The following is a 27795-nucleotide window of genomic DNA, read 5'->3' on the forward strand; positions in this document are numbered from 1 at the left end:
AATGCTGTACTTTTCTGCCTAACTAGGGCAATCAAGATTACTAATGGCGGGATAAAATTACACAAAAGAAAAAAAAACCAAAATAACAGTCATTTGTTATTTCATGCAATTCATCCATCTCCTCGATCCTAGGGCTCTCTTATGTGGTTATTTTCATGGTTTAGCCTAATTATGACTTATTGTAATTATTATGTCATGCATTATACTAAATCATGAAAAATTCAAGAACAGGCATGTTGCGTAATAAATATATAGGGAGCTGTGGCTCTACATTTAGTCTCCGAAGGCCCTGCCAGGCCAAAGGAAAAGATATTTTAGCTTATTCCAAGAAACTAGCAGATAGTATCACCAATCTAGGTAAAAATACAGTAATGCCAGCTCCCAGAACTGCCCAGCTAGCCATTGGTGGGATTCTGAGGACCAAAGTCCACATGATACCCAGGCTGTACCTAAAAGCGATGGAAAAGATTTGGTTGAAAAGGAATGTCAAGCATCCTTTAGCACAGATGGAGAGAGTGCAGCTCCTGAGCAGATTCCATAGTTTAACAAGCAGATTCCATAGTTTAACAGAGGAGGAGAGCAGGGGAATGTGCTTGACAAAGGAAATCTCTGAAAGGAGGGGAACTTTTAAAGGCTCCTTCTGCAGCTCTTAATGTTTGGACATGGTCAAAGCAAGGAAGTTGGCTCCCTAGATAGGCCCAAACCCACACATTAAATTATGCCTCAAAACAACCAATGCACACCTTTAATCACTGCTAGGATATGGATTTTACTTGGCAGCCTAAATGATGCTGTTTGCACCCACTGAAGTTTCTGGAACTTTTTAACAGTAGAGGAAATAGCCAGTGCATGGGTTACTATTGTCCAATCTGACTGGCTCAGGAACGGTCGCAGCTGGTGCACCAGAGGTATTTGTGCAAATGCATTCCTAGCCACAGCTGTCCCCTAGAGACAGCTGAGGATAAGCACGTACTGGCAGACCACGAATCTCAGTTCCTGGGTCTGGTTTCCTACCAGCCAGCAGCACCTCTGCTAATTTAATTTGAGCTTCTTTACTTTCATCCAGCTCATGACTGAACTTTAGGTGACAGTCAAGGGTATCAAATGCTTCCCTGAAGGGGAATAGAGATGGGTGTCATCAGCGTATTGGAGGCACCTCCGTTCAATGCTCATCTTGCAATACCATGTAAATATTAGCACAGGAGGTGAGATAAAACCAGCTGAGGTAGTTGAACATGCAACCCCCGTCCAGTTTTGAACAGAAGTCATCCCCCAAGGTGACCAAAGTAGTCCCAAGCCTGTATCATAGCCAGAGGTCTGACTGATCCACGTCTAGATTAGTTATACTCTCCAGAGCATCTGGAGTCACAAAACCACCATCTCCTCTATCTACAAAGTCAGTATCTGAGATTGGTCTGTAGTGGCCCAAATCATCATGGGTGTACTTCCCAATCTAGCCTATAGCCCTCCTATTCCCTGCTGATCTACTCACCCAGGCCCAATCTTGCTTAGCTTCCAAGCTCAAACCAAGTACGCTAGATGTGGCTGCCATGAACATATCACTCTTCTGGAATAGATTCTTAAAAGGTACACAGGAGCCATCCTAAAACATCTGCCACGTCTGTACCCAAAATTCTCTTAACTTTGTACCTCCAGCTTCCAATTTTTCCTTAACACTCCATTCTTTTACTCCTAATAGCTCACGGTTACCTTTATTTCTAGGTCTTCTGTGTAGTTCTTTTACCCACCTTTTCCTTGACGTTTCCTGCAGCTTAATAAGCCTGAGTTCCTTGTAAAAGAAGGAAATTTCTTTTATCTAATGACCCTGCTTTCTTTAGCCAATCAACCTTCCAGTTCACTCAGCTCAGAAATCCTCATTTTTTTCTTCAGTTTCCAATCTTGTTCCCTATCACTGATTTCCTTCTTCGGGCATTTCCTTTTCTCTGGCCCAGCAGTGTTCTTATTGACCTCCTCTATTTTAGCCCTATGCTGTTCTTTCAGGCTGATAATTAACCTGAGCTATCAATCCAACCCAGAGCTTTTGACTCCCTCCTGTCTCTCTGCGCAAGGACAATCTGCGGAGTCCTTGGCGCTCTCTGAGCTTGGCTGTTGGCTTGCAGATGTTTCATTACCCGACTAGGTAACCTCATCAGTGCACGCGAGTGCGATGTTAGCATTGATGAAGTTACCTAGTCGGGGAATGAAACGTCCGCAAGCAACCCACCAAGCTCAGGGAGCACCAAGGACTCCGCCGTTCAACCCGGAGCTACAGAGATTCTCTTCTATCGGAAGGACAATCTGGAAGTAATCCATGTTCTCTCTTTCATTTTCTGGGCAGTTAAAATGGCCGTGGACACTCCATGACATCACCTCTGCTCAACCCGTGCTAAAAACTTATTTAAACCCGGAAGCCAGTTTAGAGCCACGGTGGTCTGCTTCTGTCTGCGCCAACAGCAGATTCCCAGTTCCGCCCGGAGAGCGGACCCCGGACCTTCCTGCCTGTCAAGGGAGCTGCGCAGGGCACGGCGTGGCATTCATCTCGGCTCTTCGGGTCCAGACGGTTCCTCGCTCGTGCCATTCTTTAGGTGGAGGGCCAGGGCTCGTGCCCAGCTGCAAAGGCGCGCACCGCTGCAGCCAGGAGCCCATGCGCCTCAGCCGCTTGGCCCGGCACGCAGGACTAGAGCTCGGCTCCTCCGGACGGGGCGGGCGCGGCCAGGCCCCGAGGCGGGGGACCTCGTCCCGGCCTTCCCCTGCTCAGCATCGCGTTCCCGTCCGAAGACCGGAGGAAGCCTCTGCAACCCGTCGGGGGTGCGTGCGCGTGTGTACGCGCGTGCACACGTGTCTGACGCCCAGGGCGGGAGGCTCGCGCAAGGGGCTCCCCGCGCCACTTCGAGTTTCAGGGAGTTACTCTCCCTCCGGAAGGCTGGGGGACGGCTCCCCTCGCTCCCAGCTGGTTGGGAACCATGGGAGGTGTAGCCCAGCCTAAGCGGAGGCCGGGAGGGCGACAGCGCGCCACCGTCCCTGAGTTCCCCGCGAGGGAGGGCCCCAGGGCGCTGCGCGCGCATCCTAGGGTGCGCCAGCGCGCGCCAGCGCGCATGAGGGGAGGGGAGAGGGGGCAGCGCGGGCTCGCCCTTGTCGCAGCGAGGCGGAAGAAGGGAGCGGGCGGAAGACGTCACTGCCAGGGAGGGAGCGAGGGACCGCGGGCGGGCTCGCGCTCCCTCTCCGCCTCCTGCAGGGCAGGAAAGGGGGCGGAGCTTACGCTGGCGGGGCGGGCTTCCGGCGCGGATCGCGCGCGCAGCCAGGGACTGCCGGAAATCGGGTGAGCGCGGCTGAGGCGGCGGCGGCGGGCCAGAGCGCGGCGCGAAGCGAGGGGGGAGCGCGCGCGCGCCACCCTCGGGCGTGCGTGCGTGCGTGCGTGCCTTCGTGCGAGCGCGCGGAGGCGCGCGCCTGCGAGCGTGTGTGTGAGGGAGAGAGCGCGAGAGGGAGAGAGCGCGAGGAGGCGGAGGAGAGCCGGAGCGGGCGGACGGACGGACTGACGGGCGGAAGGCGGACCGGGCTGGGCCTGACGGCGGCGGCGGCGGCAGCGGCAGCGGCAGCGGCAGGAGGACTCGGGCGGAGAAGATGGCGGACGGGGACAGCGGGAGCGAGCGAGGCGGCAGCGGCAGCGGCAGCGGGGGAGGCGGCGGCGGCGGCGGCGGCGGCGGGGGGGGCTTCCAGGGCCACCGCGGCGGCGGCGGCGGCGGCGGCGGGCCGGGCCCGGAGCAGGAGACGCAGGAGCTGGCCTCGAAGCGGCTGGACATCCAGAACAAGCGCTTCTACCTGGACGTGAAGCAGAACGCCAAGGGGCGCTTCCTGAAGATCGCCGAGGTGGGCGCGGGGGGCTCCAAGAGCCGCCTGACGCTCTCCATGGCCGTGGCCGCCGAGTTCCGCGACTACCTGGGCGACTTCATCGAGCACTACGCGCAGCTGGGCCCCAGCAGCCCCGAGCAGCTGGCCCAGGCCTCCCCGGGCGGCGAGGACGGCGGCGGCGGCGGCGGGCCGCGGCGGGCGCTCAAGAGCGAGTTCCTGGTGCGGGAGAACCGCAAGTACTACCTGGACCTCAAGGAGAACCAGCGCGGCCGCTTCCTCCGCATCCGCCAGACCATCAACCGCGGGCCGGGCGGCGGCGGCGGCGCGGGCTTCCCCGGCGGCCCGCCCGGCCTGCAGAGCGGGCAGACCATCGCCCTGCCCGCGCAGGGCCTGATCGAGTTCCGCGACGCGCTGGCCAAGCTCATCGACGACTACGGCGCCGACGAGGACGAGCTGGGCGGCGGCGGCGGGCCCGGCGGGGGCCCCGGCGGCGGCGGGGGCGGCGGCGGCGGGCTGTACGGCGAGCTGCCCGAGGGCACCTCCATCACGGTGGACTCCAAGCGCTTCTTCTTCGACGTGGGCTGCAACAAGTACGGCGTCTTCCTGCGCGTCAGCGAGGTGAAGCCTTCCTACCGCAACGCCATCACGGTGCCCTACAAGGCCTGGGCCAAGTTCGGCGGCGCCTTCTGCCGCTACGCCGACGAGATGCGCGACATCCAGGAGCGCCAGCGGGATAAGCTCTACGACCGGCGCGCCGGGCCGGCCGGGCCGGGCAGCGGCAGCGGCGCTGGGGACGACTCCGACGGGGACGATGTGGACGACGACTGAGCCTCTCCTCCTCCTCCTCCTCCTCCCCCCAGACGACACCCCCTTCCCTCCCCAGCCGCCGCCGCCGCCACTCCACCGGGGGGTTGCCATGGACCGGGGGGGGGACCCTCGGGGAGTGGATGGAAATGGGCGAAACCTGATCCCGCGTTTCCTTCTCGAGGAGAGGGAGAGAGCAAGCTTCGAGGCGCCTGCCTGCCCGCCCTGCCTCCACCCACCGCTTCTGGAGCAGCCCCGAATTCCCTCTGTTCCCGACCCTGTCCTTGTCCCCAGGATGCAGCATCTGTCCGTGAGTTGGCCCAGCTTTAAGCTCCCCGGCTTGCCATCCTCGCCCTTCCCTGTAGAGAGGAATCCCGATGACCTCAGTTAACCTCCGTCCTGGCCCACAGTGGAGAAAAGGGGATCCTCTCCATCTCAATCTGCTTGAGCTTCCCGAGGCTTCTCATCTGCCCCAACGGCTGAAATGTGTGGTTTTTTCCTTTCTTTTTTTTTAATTTATTGGAGGGGGGGAATGGGGAGAGAAATTCATCTGATCTCATCTCCCTCTTTGTCTCGGCGCCCTCCCCCCCTGCATTTTGAGATCGTGTTCCTCCGCTCTCGAAACCAGCATTCTGGAGACTGCATGCCCACTCAGCACAGTTGGAAGGAAGAGGAGAAGCCGGCGCAGCTATCCAAATCCAGCAGCCTAACCGGGCAAGTTGTAAAGATCAACGATCGATCGTGGACGAAGCCCAGCTTGGATGGGAAGGTTGAAGCCCAAGGCAGATGGGGAGATTGTAATGGGCCGGGGGGGGGGGAGGGATGGGGGCAAAAGGGGGGGAAGCAACCCTGAGAGTTTTCAGAAAGATTGTTGGAGAGGGGATGGAGCTTACATCTGGACCAACGTCCACGTTATTCTCCTTCCCCTCCCGAATTTTTACCCGTAAGCTACCGGTGCCTGAACTGGAATTGATACGAAATTACTCTAAAAGTTGGCAGGTTCTAAAGGTTATAATGAGTCTTTTTTCTCCTTGGGGGTGGGGTGGGGGTTTGCAAACAGGCAGGTTCAAGAGAAAAAAGGCATAAAGCACAAGGAATGCAGAGTGGACTAGTTGCTGGTCACTAAAGTTCTTCCCCTTCTCTCCAAATAAGGTGAAAGAGCAAAATGGCTTTAGGCTTTAGTAGGAAGTAAAAATTGGAGCTGCCTTTCTCTGGGCTTTTCAACAGATGATCTAGTCCAGGAGGTGGAATCTGTTCTGTAGCTCGGTGGTTTGAAATGCAAAGCATTAAGATTGTAATCTGGTAAAGGAAAGGAACGTAAGGCTTCAAGTTGGAAAAAATTGAGAGGGAAACTGAAAGCTTCTTTCACCGTGCAAATAAGTGGACATGTTCTATGAAAATAGACACCAAGAACCTCAGGTCCAGAAGTCCAGCATCTGTTGTTATTTTAACAAGATTTTTTTAACAACAACAACAAGAGAACACAATCCATTTCCTCAGTACCTCACATTACGTTAACAGCAATGGATTGTTCAGAGCAACGTCTGCCCTATGGGAGGTTCATATTCACCACTAAAAGGGAGCAGAATCAAGCCAAGTTCTGTGACTATGAACACACCCTAGCAGCATTTTACCACCTTCAAATTTTACTATAGACTGGCTACTGCCTATTCGTCCAGTTGTCTTTCCCAAGCAGAGTTGGGTCTCCCCACCCAAAGAATTGCCTCATCTATATTTTAAATGGATTCTTACCTAAAATGATATTTTTTTAAACTAATGAAGTCAGTCCTATTCCCTCTAAAAAAAAGTGTTTTTAGCTACATTATATACTAGCAACTTTGAATTGAATGGAAATTAATACTGTTCATTACAAAGTTTCGGGTATTGTTTGTGTGACATCTTAGAGGCAGGTAAAGCTTCCTCTACAATCTTTTTAAATTGTGCATGCCTGTCCTTTATTTGAGCTGCCTTTTTAATTTATTGCATACCCTTATTTACCTTATTTTGGTATTGCTCTTCTCTATACTGTCTTTGTTTTGTATTTATTAGAAAGCAAAGAGGCATATAAAAGGCATTTCCTCACTCAGTTGTGGCTGTAGTAGGGAAATTGGCTGGAATTTTTCTAAAAAAAAATTGGGTTTTGCTACAGTTATTATAACGCTCAGCAAATGTCAGATTAGTTTATCACAAACATGATTGTTTATTTTAAACGCTGTTTCTTTATTCTGCGTGTCCATGGTAGATCTTATATCCTTGAAAACCTTATTTCCATTTTTCTCCGTCGCAAAGAACTTGTTTCCTGAATTGTAATGGGAGCAATAGTATTTCTTGATGTTTTAATTACATCCATATACTTGTACTGTATTTTGTACTCTCCAAGGCAGCTGTTTTCAATAATGTCCTGCTGTATTTACCTATGTATTTTTGTTCTATTGTATTTAGTTCTTTGCTGCGGAGAACAATATTCACCCACAAAAATTTCAGCGTACAGGTTGGGACACTGCAGCCTGGGTAGGATTGCAGAAAACTCTGCTAAACTAATGAGAACTACAGGCAGCAATGACAATTGAGGCTGCAGATGCTTAATATCAATTGCTGTAACTCTTCACTCAATTTAAAACAGTGTATAATACTTGTATAGACCAACGTTTTTGTTGCTTTAGTGGTAATTGGTCCCCCCCCCCTTTTTTTTGGTTGCTCAGCTGCCATGAGCCAGTTCTTGCAAAGGTGCAGTACCACTCCTTTTCAGGAGAACTTTTTTGGGGGGGGGTGTTGGCTGAATTGTAGTAACTAGCCTTACCTTTGTATTACACGGTAGTGACAGGATTTTGACTGTCCCTGTCCAGTGGCTATATAAGCTATAATTAGCTGCCCAAAAAGTATGTGGAAGCGGACAGAAGCATATCAGTTGTTTACCAAGGAGCATTGCCATATATGGTGTTGCCTTTGGCAACCAGGAAGAGGCTCCCGTAATCATTATAGACCAACTAAACTGATATTGAGTAGGCCAAGTGATACATGACCCTCCAAGGTGTGTAGTTAAGGTGACAATGTAAGATGACAGTGGGATACTAAGGTGTTGGGCCTGCTTGTGCTCAAGTATAAATTGTAGGCTTTTAACTATTCCATAAATATTGAGGCTAACATACTATGCTGGGTTAATGCCCAGGATTCTTCCTAGGGAGAAATTAATTCTGGTGCCACAAGCCTTGCTTAGATGCAGCGTATTTCAGTGAGGAAACCATTCATTCTGCTTGTTGGAGAATGGGGAAGAGTTGCCTGAAATCTATATATTACCCGTCACCTTGTAGAACTTTAAATTTCTGGGCTTAAACATCAGTGGAGGCTGCAGATACTTTTTAGATTCATTTGGAAGCATGAATTGGCCTCTGATGAAGAGGACTCCTCCATTGCTTATGGCTAAGCGTTAGAAATATTCCTTCTCCTTTGCCTTCCCCGGCTGCTACCACCACCTCGCACAAACCATATCTGAACATTTGCATCCTGCTCTCTAAGTCTGGTAGTTTGCCTCAGGGACTGGTTTCTGCAAATTCCAAACAGGCAGCTTTGTGTCTGTCTGGATTAGCTACTGTTCATATGAGGCGATATTCAACCACATTAGGAAAACATATTACCCTGGATTCAATCCAACATGAGTGAACTTTATTATTCCTGTTATACTCCTGTGCTTAAATGTCCATTTGAGTAACGAAAAGCTTCTCTATTCTTGGTGCTGCAGTTAACTCATATCTCAATCTCTTTCTGCAGCGATGTTGACAGTGTGTCGGTGCATTTTACAGGCTGCTGCATCCTGCATACCTATGATTAAATAGCTTGATCCCAGTGAAGTTGGAGTTAAGCTGTGACATGTTAGGTGTGCTGATTTAAGGGGCTTGTGGATTGCATTGTCACATTTACATGTAGATTTTGTAGAGGGGGAAAATGGGTAACCTCTGTATGTGGCATTTCTAGGCGTTGCCCTTAGAATGGTGCATCTGCTGTACAAACAAAATGTAAATCTTGTATAGCACCAAAAATTGTAAATACGCGAGACATACAGGTATAAATGCCCGTAGCTTTAGCTCACATCTAGTTATGGGCCGTGTTCCTATTTCCATAGCTATCTGCTTCAGAGTGATTGCAGACCTAACAGAGGAGACTGAATCTTCTTTTTTTCCTCAAAGAGAAAGCAATTATACTGTTGCTCACCCTGGAATCCTCTTTGCACAAATCACAGATTTATTTTTTTTTTAGTAAGATTTTAGCTTCTGCTTTAGTGTCTCTCTAAAATACAACTTACGATCCTGTCCTTACTTGTACTTTTCAGGATAATGGGCACAAGAGGCAGGTTACAATAAGCCCCTCATATTGAGTGGTCCCTTTGTTGACTGCACACTTCAGGTATTGGAATAGCTGAAGATGGTTTATGATTTACTCCCGTCATTTAAAAAAAAAAGTGTAATATATTTGACTATACAAGACATCTGAAAAGTGACTAACTCAGGCTACTTTTCTCGTGTGAGGGTGGCAGTTTTGTGATTTTGGTAGAAAACTGTTCATTGCATAAACATGCTTGGACATCTCAAAGTTTTAATAGAAAGATTATGGTACTTTATCTGATGCACAATTTAATCTCTCAGCAGATATTCACTTTTTTGTTTAAAAAAAAATGTGGCCTTGGCTCTTCATGGAAGGGAAGAGAAACTTGCTTTCCCTGTACGTAAGTGGCACTTTTTTGGCTTCAAAACTATTCTGATTCTGCAAGTTCTTCGTAGACATGTTATTGATATGCTTCCTTTTATAAGCAAGTGAAATGGTCAATGTATTGAAATATGTTTGCTATGAATCCCGTTTAGTTTTATAAAGGAACAGGAATGCCTGAGGCTAAATATCTGAAACATAAAGGACCATTACGCTCTTTTTTAATAGAAGTAATCACAAATATTTCTGAAGAAATGCAGCGTAGATAATTTTAGTTTTACCAAGCATAATCCTACGGGCACAGCTACATTGCAGACTTAATGGGTTTGTGTCAAATGCTTGTAATTTTTGTAGAGTATCTGGGGATAGTTTGATGTGAATGTTTCCAGATATCTAGTGCCCTTCCCAAACTAAAAATTGCAGAAAGAAGGCAGAGCAATTAAGTTTGCTGTGTAGTTGTTATTCTATAGATGGATGTTCCCAGCTCTGTAAGTCAGTACAAATACCAAGCAGTGACAGATATATTTCTTGATTCTTTGTTCACTCTAATGAATCTGTGGTATAAATACATAATCTTCACGGTAGCTTCTTCCCTTGCCCTGAAATACAGTCCGTGGTAGTCTGATTCCAGGTGTGTGGGAGGTATTTAGAAGTCTTGCCTCTTGTCGAGTATTGCTGCTTATGATAGTTTAGTATCAGCAAAATTACAATAGCTAAATGTTGTGCTTGAGCATTAACTGAATCATTTTGATTGTCTGATGAAATTGACTTCTTAAATTTGCATAGTTGGGGACGATTTATTGGATTAATGGATTATGATTACAGATTGGAAAAGTCTGGTTGAAGTGAAATAATTCATTCACCCCACCCCACCCCGCTTTGCAGGTTCCGAGAAACCTCAGCTTTTGCACTTTGTAGCTTTTATAGCCATCAACAATTAAACATGTGCATGCGCACACATACCAAGATTATGTTTTGTTTTGTTTTGTTTTGTTTTGTTTTGTTTTGTTTTGTTTTGGAGATAATGTGACATTGGGGAGAGGAACATAGCAAAAATCTAATAGCTGTCTCGTGCAGAATTTTCACTCTAAAGAGGTTTTAATATCTGAAGCAAACATTCAAACATCAAGATGTAACATGGATTACTACCTCTTGTACCTGTAAAATCACAATTACCTGCAATGGTGCTAGACTAATTTCATCTTAAATATACCTACATTGCTTCTCTGTTGTAATGTATAATAGAGTTAGTCTTTTCCTTTAAAAATTCCCTATTACAGTCTAGACCAGTGTTTCTCAACCTTGGGCACTTTAAGATGGCTGGACTTCAACTCCCAGAATTCCCCAGCCAGCTGTGATGGCTGGGGAATTCTGGGAGATGAAGTCCAGTCATCATAAAGTGCCCAAGGTTGAGAAATATTGGTCTAGACATTCGAACAACTATATTGTAAAGAGAGAACAGTAACAAAATGGTTCAGATACAAAATGGAACAGCTAGTTTTTATTAGCTTGAGCTAGACTGGATTTTTCAGAGAGCAGCTGGTCCTCTCTGTATGTATGACAAGCCACTTCTCAAGAGTGAACGGGTTTCCAAAATAAGTTTGTAGCACAGGGAAGTTTTGTTTGTCAAGAGAAAGAGCCTAAAATAATGCTCAATGCCTATAATTCCACTGGATGTGTTGAAAGATTTCTGGCCTTTGATTTTCAACATAAATTCTATGATTGTGGAATTTAAGCCCAGTTGTATAAATTAATTTGTGTCTAATTTTGGAAAGGTGGATTAAATCACAGACTCTGTAGGAGTACAACTCTGGCCAATGGGATTGCCCCAAGGGGCAGTTCCGCCCTTGCTTACCTTTCAGACTTTTTATTGAAGGCTTCTCTTGGATTTCTAATGAGAAGCATTAGTCTGCCAACATGTTTACCTGACAAATAAGGAATATTGATGACTTTACTCTGATTTTTTAGCTTGACATAGGAGTGAAGGTGTTTTTTGCTACTCTCTTCGCCCCAGCCCCTCCATTTTAAAATTTGACAAGGAGATAATAATGCTCAAAGTTTCATCTACTAACAAATGCCAACAAAATTGTATCTCTTAAATTCTGCGTAAGGAAGGTTTAGTGTGCTTTGTCAAAGCCATTTGTATTATGCTGCTATGTAGCCTTAATATTGTAATGTATTGTGTGTGTATATATATGTACATATACACTTAAATACAAAGTAAGTGGCCCACAGCTAAGAAGCAGAAGGTTGTGGTTTGTTGAAGCTTTTGTAAAAACACAGAAAAGCTGGCTCCTGCTTTGTGTAGCCAAGAAAAATTGTATTTAAAACTTGCAGAAAGTAAATAATTTAAAACAGCAGTCACTGCTCATCATTTTAGCCTCGGCAAATGTCCAGAGCCAAATTTTAATTTCTTGCCCTGTTCTCTTGTGTTGAAAGGCCTTCTGGTTAGAAAATTCCCATATTTGAATTTAAGTGGGATTTACAAGAAGGATATAGCTTAATATTTTTGTTTCTTTCCACTTCCCTTTCTTGAAAATTGGAAGCATTGGCCCATTATGTTTCAGTTTAAGATGCGATCCTAAATGGGTTCCCAAGCGCAGAATGTCTGAATATTTGAACCTGCCCACTTTTTGCAGCATGGCCACCTAGGAGAAGGGGTGGCAGGTCTTTGGTAGATGCCACCTGTTAATGAAGCTGCTTTGAACTTTTTCCTTTGGCACTTTGGTCCTGTTACTTTAATAAATACATTAAATAAATAAATAACTGAATAACCACCCTTCTAGTATGTTACAAATGGGCTAGTGTGTTATTGCTGAAACTAGAGGCTCACTGCTTCTAGTTTCCGGAAGGGTTAGCGGAAGGATGATTCTTAACGTTTCTGCAGAAGAAGGGTTTTCTAACTGCCCTTCTAGGGATCTGGAGCTCCTCAGAGTTTTATCAAATGTGGTAGACAAAGCCAAGAACTCATCAAGAAAGCTTTACGGTGCCACTGGTTCTGCAACAGATGCACAAGGCAGGAAAAACCTACTTAGGTTCTCTAATGTTGGAACATATAAAAATCAAGTGAGCTTTGAGCAATGGCTGTTCTTGTGGTAAGGAGTTTCTTTTTGCTAACGTTACCTTGCCAGTTCCAAAGCCCTGGCAGTCTTCCGTGTTCTGCCAAGACTACTGGAACAAACGCTTTAGTTCTGATTTTTGAAATCTTGCTCTTTTTTGCAACTTAGTTGAACAAACATTTGCACAACGGGTGGAACTTGCAAGCACATGTTCTGTATTGGAACGATACAAATCTTTTTCCAAGGAAGGGGCTAATAATCAACTCATCCGAAGTTTGGTTCCCTGTAGTTACTAAATCTGTGGCTATGTGTTACACCAATAGGTTTCTCAAAATTAAAGGACAGGATACTAAAAAAGGGCAAGGTTATGAGGGATCACTGCTGTCAGGGAGTGGAAATTTGCTGGGCTGAATGTATAATGTCAGAAAGTAAGCAAATAATTTAATTTGATGTGGCATTAACAAAAACTTGTGTAAGTGATAATTGATCATATACAGATGTAATCAGCCAACCCATATGTAAATATACACATGTTTGTACATTGTATACATAGAAACAGGTGTCTGTGTACATGTGTATGTATTTATAAAATTGTTTCTCTGCTAGATGCAAAAGTAGCTCTAATTTTATATTATATATATATATACACACAAAAGGCTCCCCTCTATAAATATATAAATGCTAGAAATTTGTAGTAATATAGGACTGATTTCAGGAATATCTGCTGAGAGACCAAAAAGTTCACTTTTAAGTACCTTAATTAAAAAATAAAGTTTATTCCTCTTGTTTATTTTTTTATTAAAATTTAAATGCACTTTAACTGGCAACCTACATACGCAGACATAGCTGCATTGGAAATGTTTTAAAAGTGCAGCACCCGTTGAAAAGATATATTCCTTTCTCACCTGCCAAGCAGAGCGCTGGAAATGATTTGGAAATGCAGGGTCCGAGCTGCCTGTTTGTCTTGCTGCCCATTGGCTGAAGCTTCGGTTCTGATTTCCCTGGGGGTGGGGGGTGGGGACGGGGGCTAGCAGGACTGCTTTTTAAAGAGGCTGTTGTCAAATAGGCAGGTCCTGGATTTACCACTAGCTAACTAGCAAAAAACAAAAAACAAAAGTCCACATGACATAAATAATTCCTCATGCTAGTTGAGCACTCCTTAAAATAGCAGGTTTTTGCAAATGGAGTTTTACAGTCTATATTTAAAAATTGTATGTTTGTAACAAATAAAAGTATGCGGAAAAGTGAATGAACCATCCTTGATAGTCTGCTTGTGTTTTTTTATGCTGCGGGGTTAGACTTGCATACCGGAGAATTGCATACTTCACAACGTAAAACTGGAGGGGAGTTGTGCATGAGCAGAAGCCTTGTTGGAGCTGTTGTAAGCTGAATCATCATAAGGTGCTACGTTAGCTGTTGGAGCAGGTTTGACAAAATATCCAAGTGGGCAAGCCAGCCAGATACAGAAGGGCTCCCACCAATCTTGTGCAAGATGACAAAAGGAACAAGCCCAATTTGTGGAGTACTGCAGGTAACTCCTGAATTACAGCTTTTATGGGGGGGGGGTGGAGATTTCTATTACAGTTTCATTTGAGGAACAGAGAGAAGCTTGTGTTTCTGGACTCGCTTTGTTGTTGTTCAGTCGTTAAGTCGTGTCCGACTCTTCGTGACCCCATGAACCATATTGCGCCAGGCCTTCCTGTCCTTCACTGCCTCCCTGAGTTTGCTCAGTTTCATGCTCATTGCTTCAGTGATGCTATCTAACCATCTCATCCTCTGCCGTCCTCTTCTCCTTTTGCCTTCAACTGGACTCGCTAGTGCTGCTTTTTTCTGTAAATTGTCAGGACTTCTTCCATGCCGGCTGAGGATTTAAGAGTTGTAGCCCAAGCATGTCTGGAGAATGCCAGCAAAGCTGTTTTATTCATTTGTGACCAGTGAATCACAGTTGCCCAACGCATTGGCTTTGCATGTGCTAAGTGATGGTTTATTGACTAGTTCTAGTTGCACAAGATGCTTTGCCATAAACCAGAGTTACAAGCCACAGTGGTTGGGTATATACAATATCCTAAGCAAAACTCCAGCCACATTAGGGCTTAACACAATATCTGACTCCAGTCTTAGGAATAAGTACTAAGTAATTACATACAGGAGGCTGAGGCTGAGATATAAGGTAGATATAAGGGACTGTTGGCCTGGAATTAGAAAGCAATGTTCTTAGGAATAATTGGCCTGCTGAAGCACATCATGTCTTGCCGTTAAAAAGTAAAGTCTTCCTCGATACTTAGCTCTTGTTCAGGTTGGCAACAGCACAGAAGTAGTTTGCCATTGCCTTCTTCCAAATGGTTTCTTGCAACTTCCCAGCCTGGCCTTGGGAACTCTTGATGGTCTCCCACCCAAGTACCAACCAGCTTTGAGCCTGTTTTAATTTTGTCAAGATCGGCCAAGCTAGGCTAGTTTTATCATCTTCCATAACAGAACTGGACATACTCACGTGGTGCTTGAGGTCCAGGATCACAGTTCTTGTCATTTCCGTTACAAAATACCATAGGCCAAAGTCACCAGAAAAGGACTGCTTGGTTAGCTTTTGTTTTTGTTTTGCTTGCTTGTTTTACACAAACACACACCTGTTAATATAACGTGATTAGGTGGATCGTTCCAAATTTACAGTATTGAACTTGCCAATTTGGGGAATGATTAGCCAATTTCATTATTTGAAAATATGCTTAATGAAATCCAGCCCAAGACATTTTTGCATCTTGCAGTCTAATTATATTTGTCTATCCCTAGAGGTCACTCAACCTATGGGTTGGTTAGGGATCATAATCAAATTCCTGCTCTTTGTTTCTAGCCAGGATTGTACAATTGCAGGGGTGCAAAAATAGACATACCGTGCAATATCGGGTGCAGAATTCAGCCGATGATTCTTTTTATTTTAAAAAGGAAAAGCATGTTGAAGTTGAGTTGAAGTCCACACATCTTAAAACAGCCAAGATTGAGAAAGACCGCTGTATTGAGTCTGCAGTGTCCGTTGATTTAAGACAGTTTTTTCAATCTCTGCCCCTTTCTATTATTCTATAGTCTTGCTTTCCCTTCAGCCAAAATTGGCTGATCTGCATGCCACATTCCAAATATTCCACGTGCAAAGTTTCTGATGGCGATCTCAGTCCAGGCTATAAACCAGAGTTACCAATTTTATTTCAAAAGGAAAAGTGGGAAGCCAGGACAGAAGACTGTACAGTCACACATGTACTTGGGCCATCTTGGAGCTATTGTATATAAATGCAACAACACCCAGGAGAAATTCTTTGAAAAAAAATGTTGAAAGCAATCTCTTTCATCGAACTTACGAGAACTGGTAGAAAAAAATGAAAGAGACTCTTTTCTTGGCACTAATGTTCGTATTTTCTCCTGTCTGCAGCATCTGTCCCATATATAATCGACTCACTCCTCATTTGGGACAAACACTGTCTCCCCGTTCTTGTCCGCCCACCATGAAGTTGTTGTAAAAAAGGCAAATTCCATTAAGAAGGAAACTAAAAACAAAGCTATTAGGAGAACACAGCTCGGAGCATTGTGTTCAGTTCTGGCCGCCACACCTTCAAAGGGATATTCTAGAACTAGAAACAGTGCAACAAGGGAGAATGAAAAGATTAGGAGACTACAGGAAAAACCACAGCAGTTGAGGTTCTTAAGCAGTGTTTCTCAACCTTAGCAACTTCAAGATGGCTGGACTTCAACTCCCAGAATTCCCCAGCCAGCAAGGCCTTAAAGTTGCCAAGGTTGAGAAATGCTGCCTTACAGTATAACAACAGTATAACACCTCTGCAGATAAGAGATCAGGGGGCTTCTGGGACTTGAAGTCCACAGGCCTTAAAGTTGCCAAGGTTGAGTAACCTGGCTGGGGAATTCTGGGAGTTGAAGTCCAAAGGCCTTAAAGTTGTCACGGTTGAGAAACACTGCTGTAAGGCTAAGGAACTCTTTTGAGCAACTCAGAGCAAAGGATTTGGTAAAACAGCCTTCATCCCTCAGTTCAATGCCTCATCTCTTCCCCTCCTATTCTCTGGCTCTCCAGCTACTACCAAGTTCCAACTCCTAACATCTTCACCTGGCATAAGATACTGGGCTCTGTAATAGGGCAACCTCTGCAGGACAACACCCTTTGCCCTTCCATGTGCATGCAGACAGGGAGAGCTGATGTCGCCTCACCAACATGGGTGTTGATGAGATCCGTAGCACATTAAGAGTTCAGTTCCTGAGACCTGACATTTTAATTTCCTGAACTGAAACTGGCATTCACGGCTGGCATATAACAGGTACCAATTTGTAAGCACTCCAGATCGGCGGTGGGCAGCCTCCTTTGCAGAGCGGGCTGCAACCTGGTTTCTGAAGATGGGATCTACTCACGTTCCACAACATGATGGGCAAGGCTGGCACAGATAACGGGGCTTCCCAGCCATATCTGAGATCCTATGCTAAGCAGGTGCTTGGGCTAAATGGGTGGGGGAATGTCAGCTTTTTCAAACCAAGGGTCATGCTTGGCCTTTGACTAGTGAGGGAGGCCCAACTAACTCCAAACAGACCATGCCCTTTGGCTGAGTTTTCTACAACAGCACGGCCAGCAGGAGCATCTGCAGGGTGTGGTCAAAAAAGTCAAGATGGCAGCTGTGATGGTGCGATCAAAGCTCTGCCTGGTTATTATGGGCTGATGCCCTGACTGGGAACCATCCATGCAACCTCTTTGAGCGTAGCTTTGTGTGGTGCGTGGCCCCAAACCTCCCGGATTTTGTAATGCCCCCTTTCTGAGCCCTTTGGCCCATCTGCGGGGAGACTGTCCTCCCCTTCACAGGTGCAGCAGTAGCAACAGCTGGAAAGAAGCACGTCGCTGCATTGATGGAGGGAACCCGAGCATCACTTCCCCCTTCCATTAACTAATTAATGCAGTGGGAGGTGTGCAGGGTGGCAGTGCCTGCCGTGAACAAAGCGGATGAGCCCACCGAGGCATCCTGGCACAGCTACCCAGTAACAGAAGAATGGGGACTTGACGAAGTTTGGAAAAGACCCCAAGGGCTCCACGTGGCCTCATTCCCCCAGTAAAACCTGGGGAAAAGGGAGGCCCACCCATTCTCATTTGACCCATGGGAGCACACACACCGAAGGAGAAAAACCGCTGCCACCCTGGGCTGTGCCAGTTGCGTTCCAGCCTGGGCAATTTCTTTTCAACACAGCAAATGGGGTGGGAGAAATGAGGGTTAAGAGATGGAGTAAGCAAGGAGATGGGAAACATCCATATAAGAACTTTCCCTTTCAGCTTTCACTCCAGTAATAAAATTGTTGGCTCGCTTCTGACTCAGAAGGTCGTGAGAATACCAACGCTGGAGTTCGTTGCTGTCTGAACCCAGGCAACTGGTCTAATGGAATAAAAACGTGGTTAAATTAACCATCTGTAAGTGGGTTATGCAAACCCAAGTCTGCACTAGACAGCCAGCCAAGAATAAAACTCATGGATTAGTGTGGTAGGTAAACAAACCATGATTTATTTAAAAATGTGAGTTTCCTGCGGCTGTCTGCACGCTAATCCACCAACGGTATTTAGCAAACCCCAATAGCAGTGATCACATAACATGGTAAGCTGAAGCAACGCCCATTACGGTTTCGCATCATGGTCTGCATGGCACAAAACGTTAAGAGGCAGGCCGGTGGGGGTCTGCCTGCCGGAGCCACTGTGGTTTAGTAAATTATGGTTTGGGGTTTAGAGGGTGGCGTAGACACAGCCTCTGCCCAGCTACCGAGGTTTCTGGCCGGTGACAGGAGGCTGCAGCGCTTGGCCCCCTCGCAGGAGAAGCAGCCGGGGCTCGGGCGCACGCACCGGACTAACGCGGCCGGCTGCAAAGCCGCGGCTGGTGGGTTCGCCCACCGCCTTCTCCGGGCCGCGGGGGTCAACCGCGGCCGCTCCGCCGCGGATCGGCCGGAGGGCAAGACCAGAGCCCGCCCTGCGGGGGGGGGCGGCGGCGGTTCACAGGAGGACGAGGAGGGGGCGGCGGGGCGCGCCGCTCCGATCTCCAGCCCGCGGCGGCGCGCCTCAACCGCGGCGCCGGATGGAGCCTTGCGCACTGCGGGCGGCGCTGCCCCCGCCTCCCCCCGCGCGCAGGGGACACACGCAGGCAGGGCGGCGCTCATCCGGCCGCGGGAGCGCGGCTGGCTCGCCCCCTCCCGCGCTGCAACAGGCCCGCCCCCCGCGTTACCTTAGATGAACCCTCCGCGGGCGTTTGTTCTCGGCCACGGATCGATAAGCCGGGCAGCGCGCCAGGCATGCGCGCTCCTGGGAAGGGCCGCCGAGCGCTGGGCAGGCGCTTGCTGCGGCGGCGCTCGCCCCCGCCCGGCCAGCATCCTGCCGCGGCGTTCCCACGACACGCTTGCCCCGCTTGACTGAGCCGTCGCGGCTTACGCTTGGGGGCCGGGGCGATGCGCTGAGCGGAGAGCGGGCGGCCGAACCCTCCTCTCGCCTGGGAGCACAGCCTGGGGTCCCCGCACGGGCTCCCCCGCATTGGCGTCTCCCTGCGCCAACCGGCTGACCGGCACCCCCGGACCGCCTGGGCCCGTTGGCTGGGTCTGGCTAGGGCCCCGGGACGGTTAAACCCGAGGGCCGCAACCGAGGGGGCGTCCTGCACCTCCGGTTGGCGGCGAGGGGGGCGCCCGGGGCCAGCTGGCCGGGCCCCCTCCGTCTGGAACGTCAGAAAGCGGGGCCTCCCCCTCTCCCGAGGGCCAGCGGGATGGGCGGAGGCGGAGGGGGGCGAGGGAAAGGGGTCGCTGCCCCCTCCGCTCGCAGGAGCCTCCCGCCGCCCCCTTTGCGGGCCGGCGGTTGCGGACGTGCAGAATCGCGGCGCGGTGACAAACGGGCGGGCCGGGCCGGTCCCTCCCCCCGCCGCGAAGGAGCCGAGCGTACAATGCAGCAGCGGCGGGGACACTCGCCGCGCACGTCAGACCCGCCGCCGGGCTGCGAGCGGCCGCGGCGCAAAGCCGGGAGTGCCAGCTGCCGCCGCCGCCGCCGCCGCCGCCGCCGCCTCTTTGGGCGGGCTGGCCCACCGGCCTGCCTTGCAGGGGGGCTGCAGCAGGGACGCCCCTGCAAGCCGCCGGGTCACCACCTCTGCTTCAAGGTTTCCCTTCCCGCAAAGTGAGTGGGGAAAAAAGGAAGCGCTTGAAGGCCTTGGACTGCAAAATGGAACTTACCCCTCTCGAGGCAGTCTAGCTGTGAAGCTGGGAGAAGCCCTGGAAGGGCGAGGGACAGGCTTCCTGCCCCGCCTAGGGATGCAGCAAAACCACCTTAGGCAGGGAGTGGTAACCCAAGTTTGCATGGCCTACTTATCTAGGGTTCATTGAACCCTGGTTTACTTAATTGGGCCTCAGCAGATTGCAGCTCTTGGCTGACCTTGCCTGGCTCCAAGGCAGGGCCAGGCTGGATTAGGGCTTGGAGGGGAGACCACAAGGAATCTCAGGTCTGTAGGCTGGATTGGGGAATCAAGGAAATGGCCCAGAAGACATCAGGGTCAGCCCGTTTCCACACTGCTGCAAGACGGCCACGTGCGCAGTCCGGTGAAATCACCAGGAGCTGAGCTTCTCTTTACAGTATAGACTGTACTTAGCCATCCCAAAGTTGATGGTTTTCGGAAGACGCTGAATCATCAACTGAACACGCCAGCTGGATGTAGTAGGCCAGATGCTGGACCAGAACCCGGGAGACCGTGAGCAGGCTGAGCCCATCACACTTCTTCAGCCTAGCCCACCTCACAGGATGGTTGTTGCGGGAAAAAGAGGAGGGAGCATTATGCACGCTGCCCTGAGTTGTACAAATAAAGGCAGGATAGATAGAAATCTAATAAATAAATAAATAGTCATTGGGATTACACATTATGCCAGGTGAAAATTATGGTGGACTAGTTAGCGGCTGAGTGTGCCAGGCCACCCAGCCGTGTGAAACCCGAATGCCCGATTAATGAAAACAGGTCACCATCTAATCCTGGCACATCTTTAATCAAACCTTTATCCAAATCCAGAGTAGCACCATCTGGATTTATAGAAACGGGAATGTGAAACCACATTTCAAATTCAATTAGCGTAACATTACTAACCACAGTGGCTGTGTTCATGTAAGAAGCTAGCTGGAACCAAGCAATTCACCCTGCCTGGTTTTTACCATATGTGATTGATTATGTGCCATCAAGCTGGTGTTGACTCCTAGCGACCACATAGATAGATCTTCTCCATGATGATCTGTCAGACTGGTCCTTCAGGTCCTCCAGTGGTGCCCCCATCACCACTGTAACTGAGCATCCACCTTGGTGCTGGTGGTCCTCTTCTGCTTTTTCCTTCCTCCTTTCCCAGCATTAGAGCCTTCTCCAGAGAGCTGGGTCTTCACATCATGAGTCCAAAGTAGGATAATTTGAGCCTGGTCATTTGTGCCTCGAGGGAGAACTCTGGGTTGATTTGTTCAATGATCCATTGTTTTGTTCTTTGGCTGTCCACGGTTTTCTCAGGAATCTTCTCCAATACCAAAGCTCAAAAGCGTCAATCGTCTTCTGATCCTGCTTCTTTCATTTCCATAGAGCAGGGTTTCTCAGCCTTGGCAACCTGAAGATGTGTTGCTGGCTGGGAGATTCTGAGAATTGAAGTCCACACATCTTCAAGTTGCTGAGGTTGAGAAACCCTGCCTTAAACACTCATAAATGTAGCCTGCAGGGGTTAGGAGACAAAGTCCACCTTACTGTTTCTGGAGGGCGCTGGGGTTTGAGAAGCCTGGGAGTTTGTCAACTGCCAATTCTCCTTGGTGATGCCAGGGACCGGAGCCTCAGGATCCAGCAAATAGGTGGAGCAGAGGAACTCTGAGTGACTCAGATCCAGTTGCAGACTCTTAGCAGCAGCTTTAGGAACAGAGGCTTCCTGGGAGCTACTGAGTTACAAGAGGTCAAGTCAAAGGTGAGTGGAAATGTATCTGCTGCTGCTGCTTTTACGGCTGAGTGTGTGATTTTATACTCCCAATATTACTTTTACTATTTATGTGTTTCCCTCACCAAAGTCTTTTGCGTGTGTGTGCCTTTGAGTCAGTGTTGACTCCTGGCGACTGCCTGGACTAATCCCTGCAATTTTCTTGGCAAGATTTCAGAAGAGGTTTGCCCTGGCCTCCTCCTTCCGTGGGCTGGGTCTTAGCCCCGCAGGGTAGTCCAGACGAGAAGCACACCCAGGAGTACTAGCGCTATCTCTATTGTAAGATTACACTAACAGAATCTTGCAAGTCTGAAAGCATTTCTCTCCTCCTTTCCTTTTACTTTCCAGAAAGCTAGGGAGGGCCCCTTCTGAAACGCTTCCCATGCCCCTTTTCCTTCTGCGGGCTGAGATACCTTGTCCAGTCTGTGGCTCTTCCTCCTGTCTCCCAAGGTCATTCCCTCAGACCATTACACTGGGAGAGAGGGACTGGCCCAAGTCCACCCAGCTGGCTTTGTGCCTAAGGCAGGACTAGAACTCACAGTCTCTGGTTTCTAGCCTGGTGCCTTCACCACGACACACAAACTCTCAAAGTCTTTTACAGACACTTAAATGCCTGGGGACAGAATGTTAGTTTGATCTCCCCACACGCACATCTTGTTTTCTCCTCCCTGCATCCCTTCCCAGTGTTTTTTCTTTTTTTTCTCTCCCTGCCTTAGAAAGAGGTGCAAAAAACCATGCTCCTGGCTGCCTTGAGCAAACGTCTCAATCCCCCTTTCTCTCATGGCTGGCTTGGGAATTCTGGGAATTGAAGTCCAGAAATGGTGGCCAAGTTTGAGAAACACTGCTCTAAAGCATCATTTTGGGGTTTTGCAGTGCAAATAAGACTTGCATGTAAATCCCCTTTGCACGTAGATCTAAAATCTCAGTTCGTACAAGCATACGACCTGCATTTTAGAAGGAGGGCTGGTCTCTGGGCGTGGAAGATTGATTCTCCTAAAGCAGTAACTAGATAGTCCAAATGATTAAAAACCTGCCATAGCTAACGTCATTCTCTTTTCCTTCCAGAAATGCGTAAGGACCTTCAGCACCAAAGCAATAAAATCACATTCAGAATTGGCCACCCTCTCAAATGAAAGGGAGCTGACCTTACTGTGATGCTCTCCCATCACACACAATGTCCTGCTACATATCATATAAGCCCAGGACGAGTAGAAGAGTTCAGATCTTTAGAGCAGTGTTTCTCAACCTTGGCCACTTGAAGATGAGCGGACTTCAACTCCCAGAATTCCCCAGCCAGCATGGCTGGCTGGGGAATTCTGGGAGTTGAAGTCCGCCCATCTTCAAGTGGCCAAGTTGAGAAACACTGCCCTTGCATGTTCTAAGGATCCAGAGTGTATGATTAGTTCACAGTTCCTGGTCATGCAGGTTCAGAAAATCATGTTCATTGGACAAGCCATGGTTATTTTAACCATTGGGTCACTGTGTGGTGTCAATATAGCCAACATACGAGGCACTTTGTTTCCTGCACTCCAAGAGAGAGCAGATCATCTAGCAATCTTTCCAAAGCAGAAATAGAAGAGGTAGAAGAAGCATAGATAAGGTTAGAGCGCAAAGCTTACCTTGGGAAGACCTGAATCCCTATTCCCTTCCACTCTCATTGATGCAAAGTTACGCATTCCTCAATCTAATCGTGCAATGGAATCCTAATCCATGGAATCGTGTGACTTACTACGATGATGAATCTTTAAAGGGCCACTTTGCTACAGGAGCGCAATGAAGATAAAATGGGGTTAGGGCAGTTTATTTATTTATCTTATTTATTTACCATATTTATATAGCTGTCCATCTCACACAAAGTGACTCAGTTCCCGGTAGGAAAGGGAAGATACGAGCAATCCGGTTTTAATCCCCGATGGGAACTTGATGGGGGGAAAGAATCCCCAACACCAGCTTGCTTCAGTTCAGAGATCCGCTCTTACTTTATTTTTTGCTTTGTACGGTTGCCTTCCCCTCCTTCCCCTGATTTTTTTCAAAGGACATGAGGGGCGATGGGGCCCGCCGTATCGCCTCTGAAAATCTTTTCAAGGAGGAACTGATAACACCCTCGCCTTCTCCTCAGCAAGAGTCCCTGCTCAAGGTCAACGGAGAACCAACGGCTGATCTTAACTGCCAGGGGTCAAGATTGCAAATGAGATGTGTGAGTGCTTTTCAGGGCAGAAAAATCTGGGCTTCAGCTCCCAGCTTTTAACAGTGAGTATGAAGCCGCTTCCTTCTGAGTAAGGCAGGAGACACAGCCCCCCCCGCCTCCCCGCAAGAAAATCTCCACTGTGACCCCCCTCTCGATGGGGGAGAGAGAGGCACGGGAAGGGCATCGTCTTGGGTGTTGCTCAAGGCAATCGTGGCTGATGCCCCGTTGTGTTCAGATTCCTCTGCTCCTCTCCAAACCAGCTGTTCCCCAGATCTGCTGCGCTTATTTGCGCAATCTGTTTTGCTAGCTGGGGGAATAGAAGCCTCCGTGGCTTTGCCTTGTCCTTCAGCCGCAGCCCGGGCGCATGCTCGGTGTAGGCTCGGCGTTGGCAGGTTGGGGGAGCTGTGCTTCAAGAAACACAGCCCAGGCAGCCTGCCCCCCCCCCCAGCCGCTGTCCTCAGTTGCCCTCTCCTGCCCCTCCATCTGTGCTCAGCTTTTCCCATGAATGAGTGCGCCAAAAGGTAAAGATTAATGGGCACGATCGATGCCGGGCCTGAATGCTGGGTCACCACATCATTTAATGCACCTACAGCTGCCAAGACTTGTGGCCAGGCAGCAGATAGCGATGGAGCTGCAGCCGCGTTGAGCAAGAAACCCTGTGGCGTGCCTCCGTCAGAGGCAACTACTTCTTTTTAATTTTGGGACTCTTTCCTTCCAGGATCCATCCATCAATAAAGCAAGGGTTTACAACAGTGTTTCTCAACTTGGCCACTCTAAGATGGGTGGACTTCAACGCCCAGAATTCCCCAGCCAGCCTGGCCACTGCCGAGAATTTTAGGAATTAAAGTCCACTCATCTAGAATAGTGTTTCTCAACTTGGCCCTTTAAGATGGGTGGACTTCAACTAGTCGGAAAAGATGCTATCAAACTCCTTCTGATTTTTGGCTACTGTAGACCAGTGTTTCTCAGCCTTGGCAACTTCACGCTGTGAGGACTTCATCTCCCAGAATCCCCTGGGAGATGGGGAATTCTGGGAGTTGAAGTCCACCCATCTTAAAGTGGCCAAGTTGAGAAACACTGGTTTAAAAAATGATCCCTCTGAGTGGGGAAGAAATCAAGGAGCCAGCAAACAAGCATCAATGCACGCTTGTAGGCTTGATGGATAGTCTGCTCGGCTGGCCATGTTCTCCCCACCGGTCTTTCCAAAAATGACCTATAGCTGGGGGCTATCGTCTGGGCTTCTGGAATCCTTTTCTGGCCTTACAGGAGGTCAAAGCCTTGGGTACCCATTGCTGCTATAGCTGGCCCCCAATGATGCTCTTTCAAGGGCTCTCCCTCTCACCATTTTGCAGTCAAATATCATTTATGCAAATCCAAGAGAATGCCCATCCTGCCTTCGTCTTCAGTACCGTTTGCAAAGGCAATTCCGTCTTGTGGCTTCTATATAACAGCTGGTGCTAAATAGGTGCAAGTGTGTTCAAGCAACCAGACAACATTATTTCCCCCCATCTCCTGCTCTTCCATCAAGATCCCTCACCGTCAGCCAGGGCAGTGCACAGCTCCACGGGTGCAGAATATCCTCCTTCATTTACTTGTTTCTTGCCAGAGTTTTCCCTTCTCTTCGGCAGAGGACCTTGGCAGATCTTTTATTTCATCTTGTTGATTTGTTTATAGCAGTAAATGCCCTCCTTTTGCTAAAAGAGGCCTCCAGGCTACTTAGTGCACTTCCCACCGAAGTGCAGTCAAATTCAATAATTATAATACAAAATAGCAATAAAAAAAAATAGCCGAGAAAACAGCACTGCCAGCAGGACAGAAACCCAGATCCAATTACAGAACTGGAAAACAAGCACTTAGAAAGTTGCTAGGTAGGGCAGGGCTATCCAGATTGCAAAGAGTGCATGTCTGTTAACGTGCAAGGAATCTCTGGACACCTGAGGCAGGAGTCGAACATTGTCTCCTGTTGCACAGAAGCTTGCGGGCTTGGAAGTCTGTAGCAAGCCTGGGTGTCTGTGCAGATGGGGCAAGTGACTTAATTTGCTGGGGTGTCATGACAGAAGTGACATAATTCGTGTCATTTGCACACTGACATTGTTGTGTGTGTGACATCATTGGGGCTTGCCCTGGAGATCTATGAGAGCAGCCTTCTCCACTCATGGGGCTCTCCAGATGAGTATTTTAATTGTTAGATGTAGATCCTGCCTTTCCTTGAGGAGCTCAAAGTGACATATATGGTACTCCGTCCTACTATTTTTTTCTCCAACCCTGTGAAGTAGCTTCAGCTGAGTGACTGGCCCAGAGTCATCCAGGAAGCTCCTATGGCTCGGGAATGAGGAGATCAACCTGGATCTCCTCACTCCTAGTCTATAACACAGTGTTCCTCAACCTTGGCAACTTTAAGATGTGTGGACTTCAAATCCCAGAATTCCCCAGCCAGCCATGAGTTACCTTGTTTTCTGGTTCTCACAGACATAAACTAATCAAGCAGGTTGAGTTGGCTTGACAGAGTAAGCCATCAAAATGACCGCCCTTGTGCAACCGAATAGTGGCTGGGTGGCTGTAATTAACAGTTGGTGAGGGTGTGTGCAGAGGACACAAGAGATAATTCCTTTCGGCTCATAAAAAACTAGCAAGACAGGAAAAAGAGGTCTATTTTTCTATCTTCAAGGAGTTTTATGGAGAAGTATATCATCAGGCATCTACCTCAGCTCCAGCTTGAAGGGGTAAAGTCCTAGGAGGAATGTTACTGATAAATTCTTGGGTCTGTAGTAAGTAGATTTCTGCCCTCCTGTCTCATTTATGAATTCTTGTATGCGTATTTTTATTTATTGGGTTATTTATTAAAAATGCTATCTCTTTGCCAAGAAATAATCATGTGTATGCCCCAAAATGGTCTCCATTAACAGCTTTTACATTCTCAGACCTAAACCTTCTGACACGTATCCCTGATGCTTTAATGTCTCCTGTCTGGGCAGATACTACAGATGATATTATTATTATTATTATTATTATTATTATTATTATTATTATTATTATTATTTAGGAGACTTCTTGGTTTTTGCAGATGCTCATGTTCTTTTGAATTATGTATGATACTTGTGGCTGGGAAATGAAGACAATGGAAATGGATTACAGGCACATTTATGACTGCCAAAAAGTTGATATTACAAGATTGGATACTACACTCTCTGTCAATGATTCAACCATCTTAAGAACTTGCCTCTCTTTCTCTATCTGAACAAGCATTTTACTGCTCCAAGTCATATTTGGAAGACTATTTGAAATGGTATATATGCTAATTTATGTACATTCCTCTTCCCCTATGTAAAGTAAATTATTTACATTTACTTAATTGTTTAACATAACAACTAGTTTTGATTAGTACATTAGTTTTATGTTTTCATGGTTTGGTCACCCTCTTTCCTGATTTTCTTTGTTGTGCACACCAAATAAAATATTTTTTTTTTAAATGTACTCAACACTGTGCTAATCTGAGCAGCCCCATAGCCAACAGAAGAGAATCTCTGTAGTTCCGGGTTGAACTGTGGAGTCCTTGGGGTTCTCTGAGCTTGGTGGTTTTCTTGCAGATGTTTTGTTACCCAGCTAGGTAACATCTTCAGTGCTAGCACTGAATGTCTGCAAGAAAACAACCAAGCTCAGAGAACCCCAAGGACTCCACAGCTACATAACCATCACAACTCCGGTCTTGCTCCTCTTCTTCTTTCACCCTTTCTCTGCCAGAAACCCTTCCAAAAATGAAGATGACCGGCTGTGCCCATCAAGACCTGGTGAAGGAGAAGACTGTGGTGGAAATTGTCTTCCCTTCCCCAAACCTTGGTGGCTGTGTTTGACCAACAGTTACTGAACTGACTCATTTTATGGGTTCTCACAACACACTGAATCATAAATGAACCGAAAGGGCTGAGGTTTTATAGCATATTCAGCAAACCATGTGTGAAGCCTCCTTCAATAAGCTCCTAAACAAAGTTATAGTTGATCCAGCTTAACATAGGGGGTGAATGCATCTCTTGTGTTGACCTAGTTAAGTATGCCAAAGTCATCCTGGCTTATTTAGTTTAATCCATAAAATTGAAATTCTGGAATTAGGACACCCAAGTGAGAAGCCAGCAAAAAGTCAACATGAGGGCTTAGTCAACGAGTTGGACTGTTCATTTGTTAGACTGATCTCCTATGGTTTCCCCCAGAAACTCAAAG

The 27795-nt window shown here is 47.9% G+C and overlaps 1 protein-coding gene and 2 long non-coding RNA genes across 3 annotated transcripts; all 3 read left to right on the top strand.

Moving 5' to 3' along the window:
• Positions 1-3133: 3133 nt before the first annotated feature.
• Positions 3134-5474, top strand: PURB (purine rich element binding protein B). Its single transcript, XM_088151881.1, has one exon. The coding sequence runs from the start codon at positions 3622-3624 to the stop codon at positions 4675-4677; it is 1056 nt and encodes a 351-aa protein (XP_088008007.1). The 5' UTR covers positions 3134-3621; the 3' UTR covers positions 4678-5474.
• A 4-nt stretch (positions 5475-5478) lies between these two features.
• LOC148214402 (uncharacterized) lies at positions 5479-13671 on the top strand. Its single transcript, XR_015798113.1, has 2 exons — positions 5479-10645; positions 10763-13671. It is a non-coding gene; the product is annotated as an uncharacterized LOC148214402 (long non-coding RNA).
• A 5851-nt stretch (positions 13672-19522) lies between these two features.
• Positions 19523-27019, top strand: LOC112540851 (uncharacterized). The gene is made up of 3 exons (XR_003084907.2): positions 19523-21383; positions 23428-23642; positions 26645-27019. It is a non-coding gene; the product is annotated as an uncharacterized LOC112540851 (long non-coding RNA).
• Positions 27020-27795: the final 776 nt, after the last annotated feature.

The sequence above is a fragment of the Python bivittatus genome, unplaced genomic scaffold (assembly GCF_059951505.1).
Source record: "Python bivittatus isolate LINGU-HERP-01145 unplaced genomic scaffold, Pbiv_v1 ctg000680_np1212, whole genome shotgun sequence".
In the NCBI taxonomy this organism is placed as follows: domain Eukaryota; kingdom Metazoa; phylum Chordata; class Lepidosauria; order Squamata; family Pythonidae; genus Python; species Python bivittatus.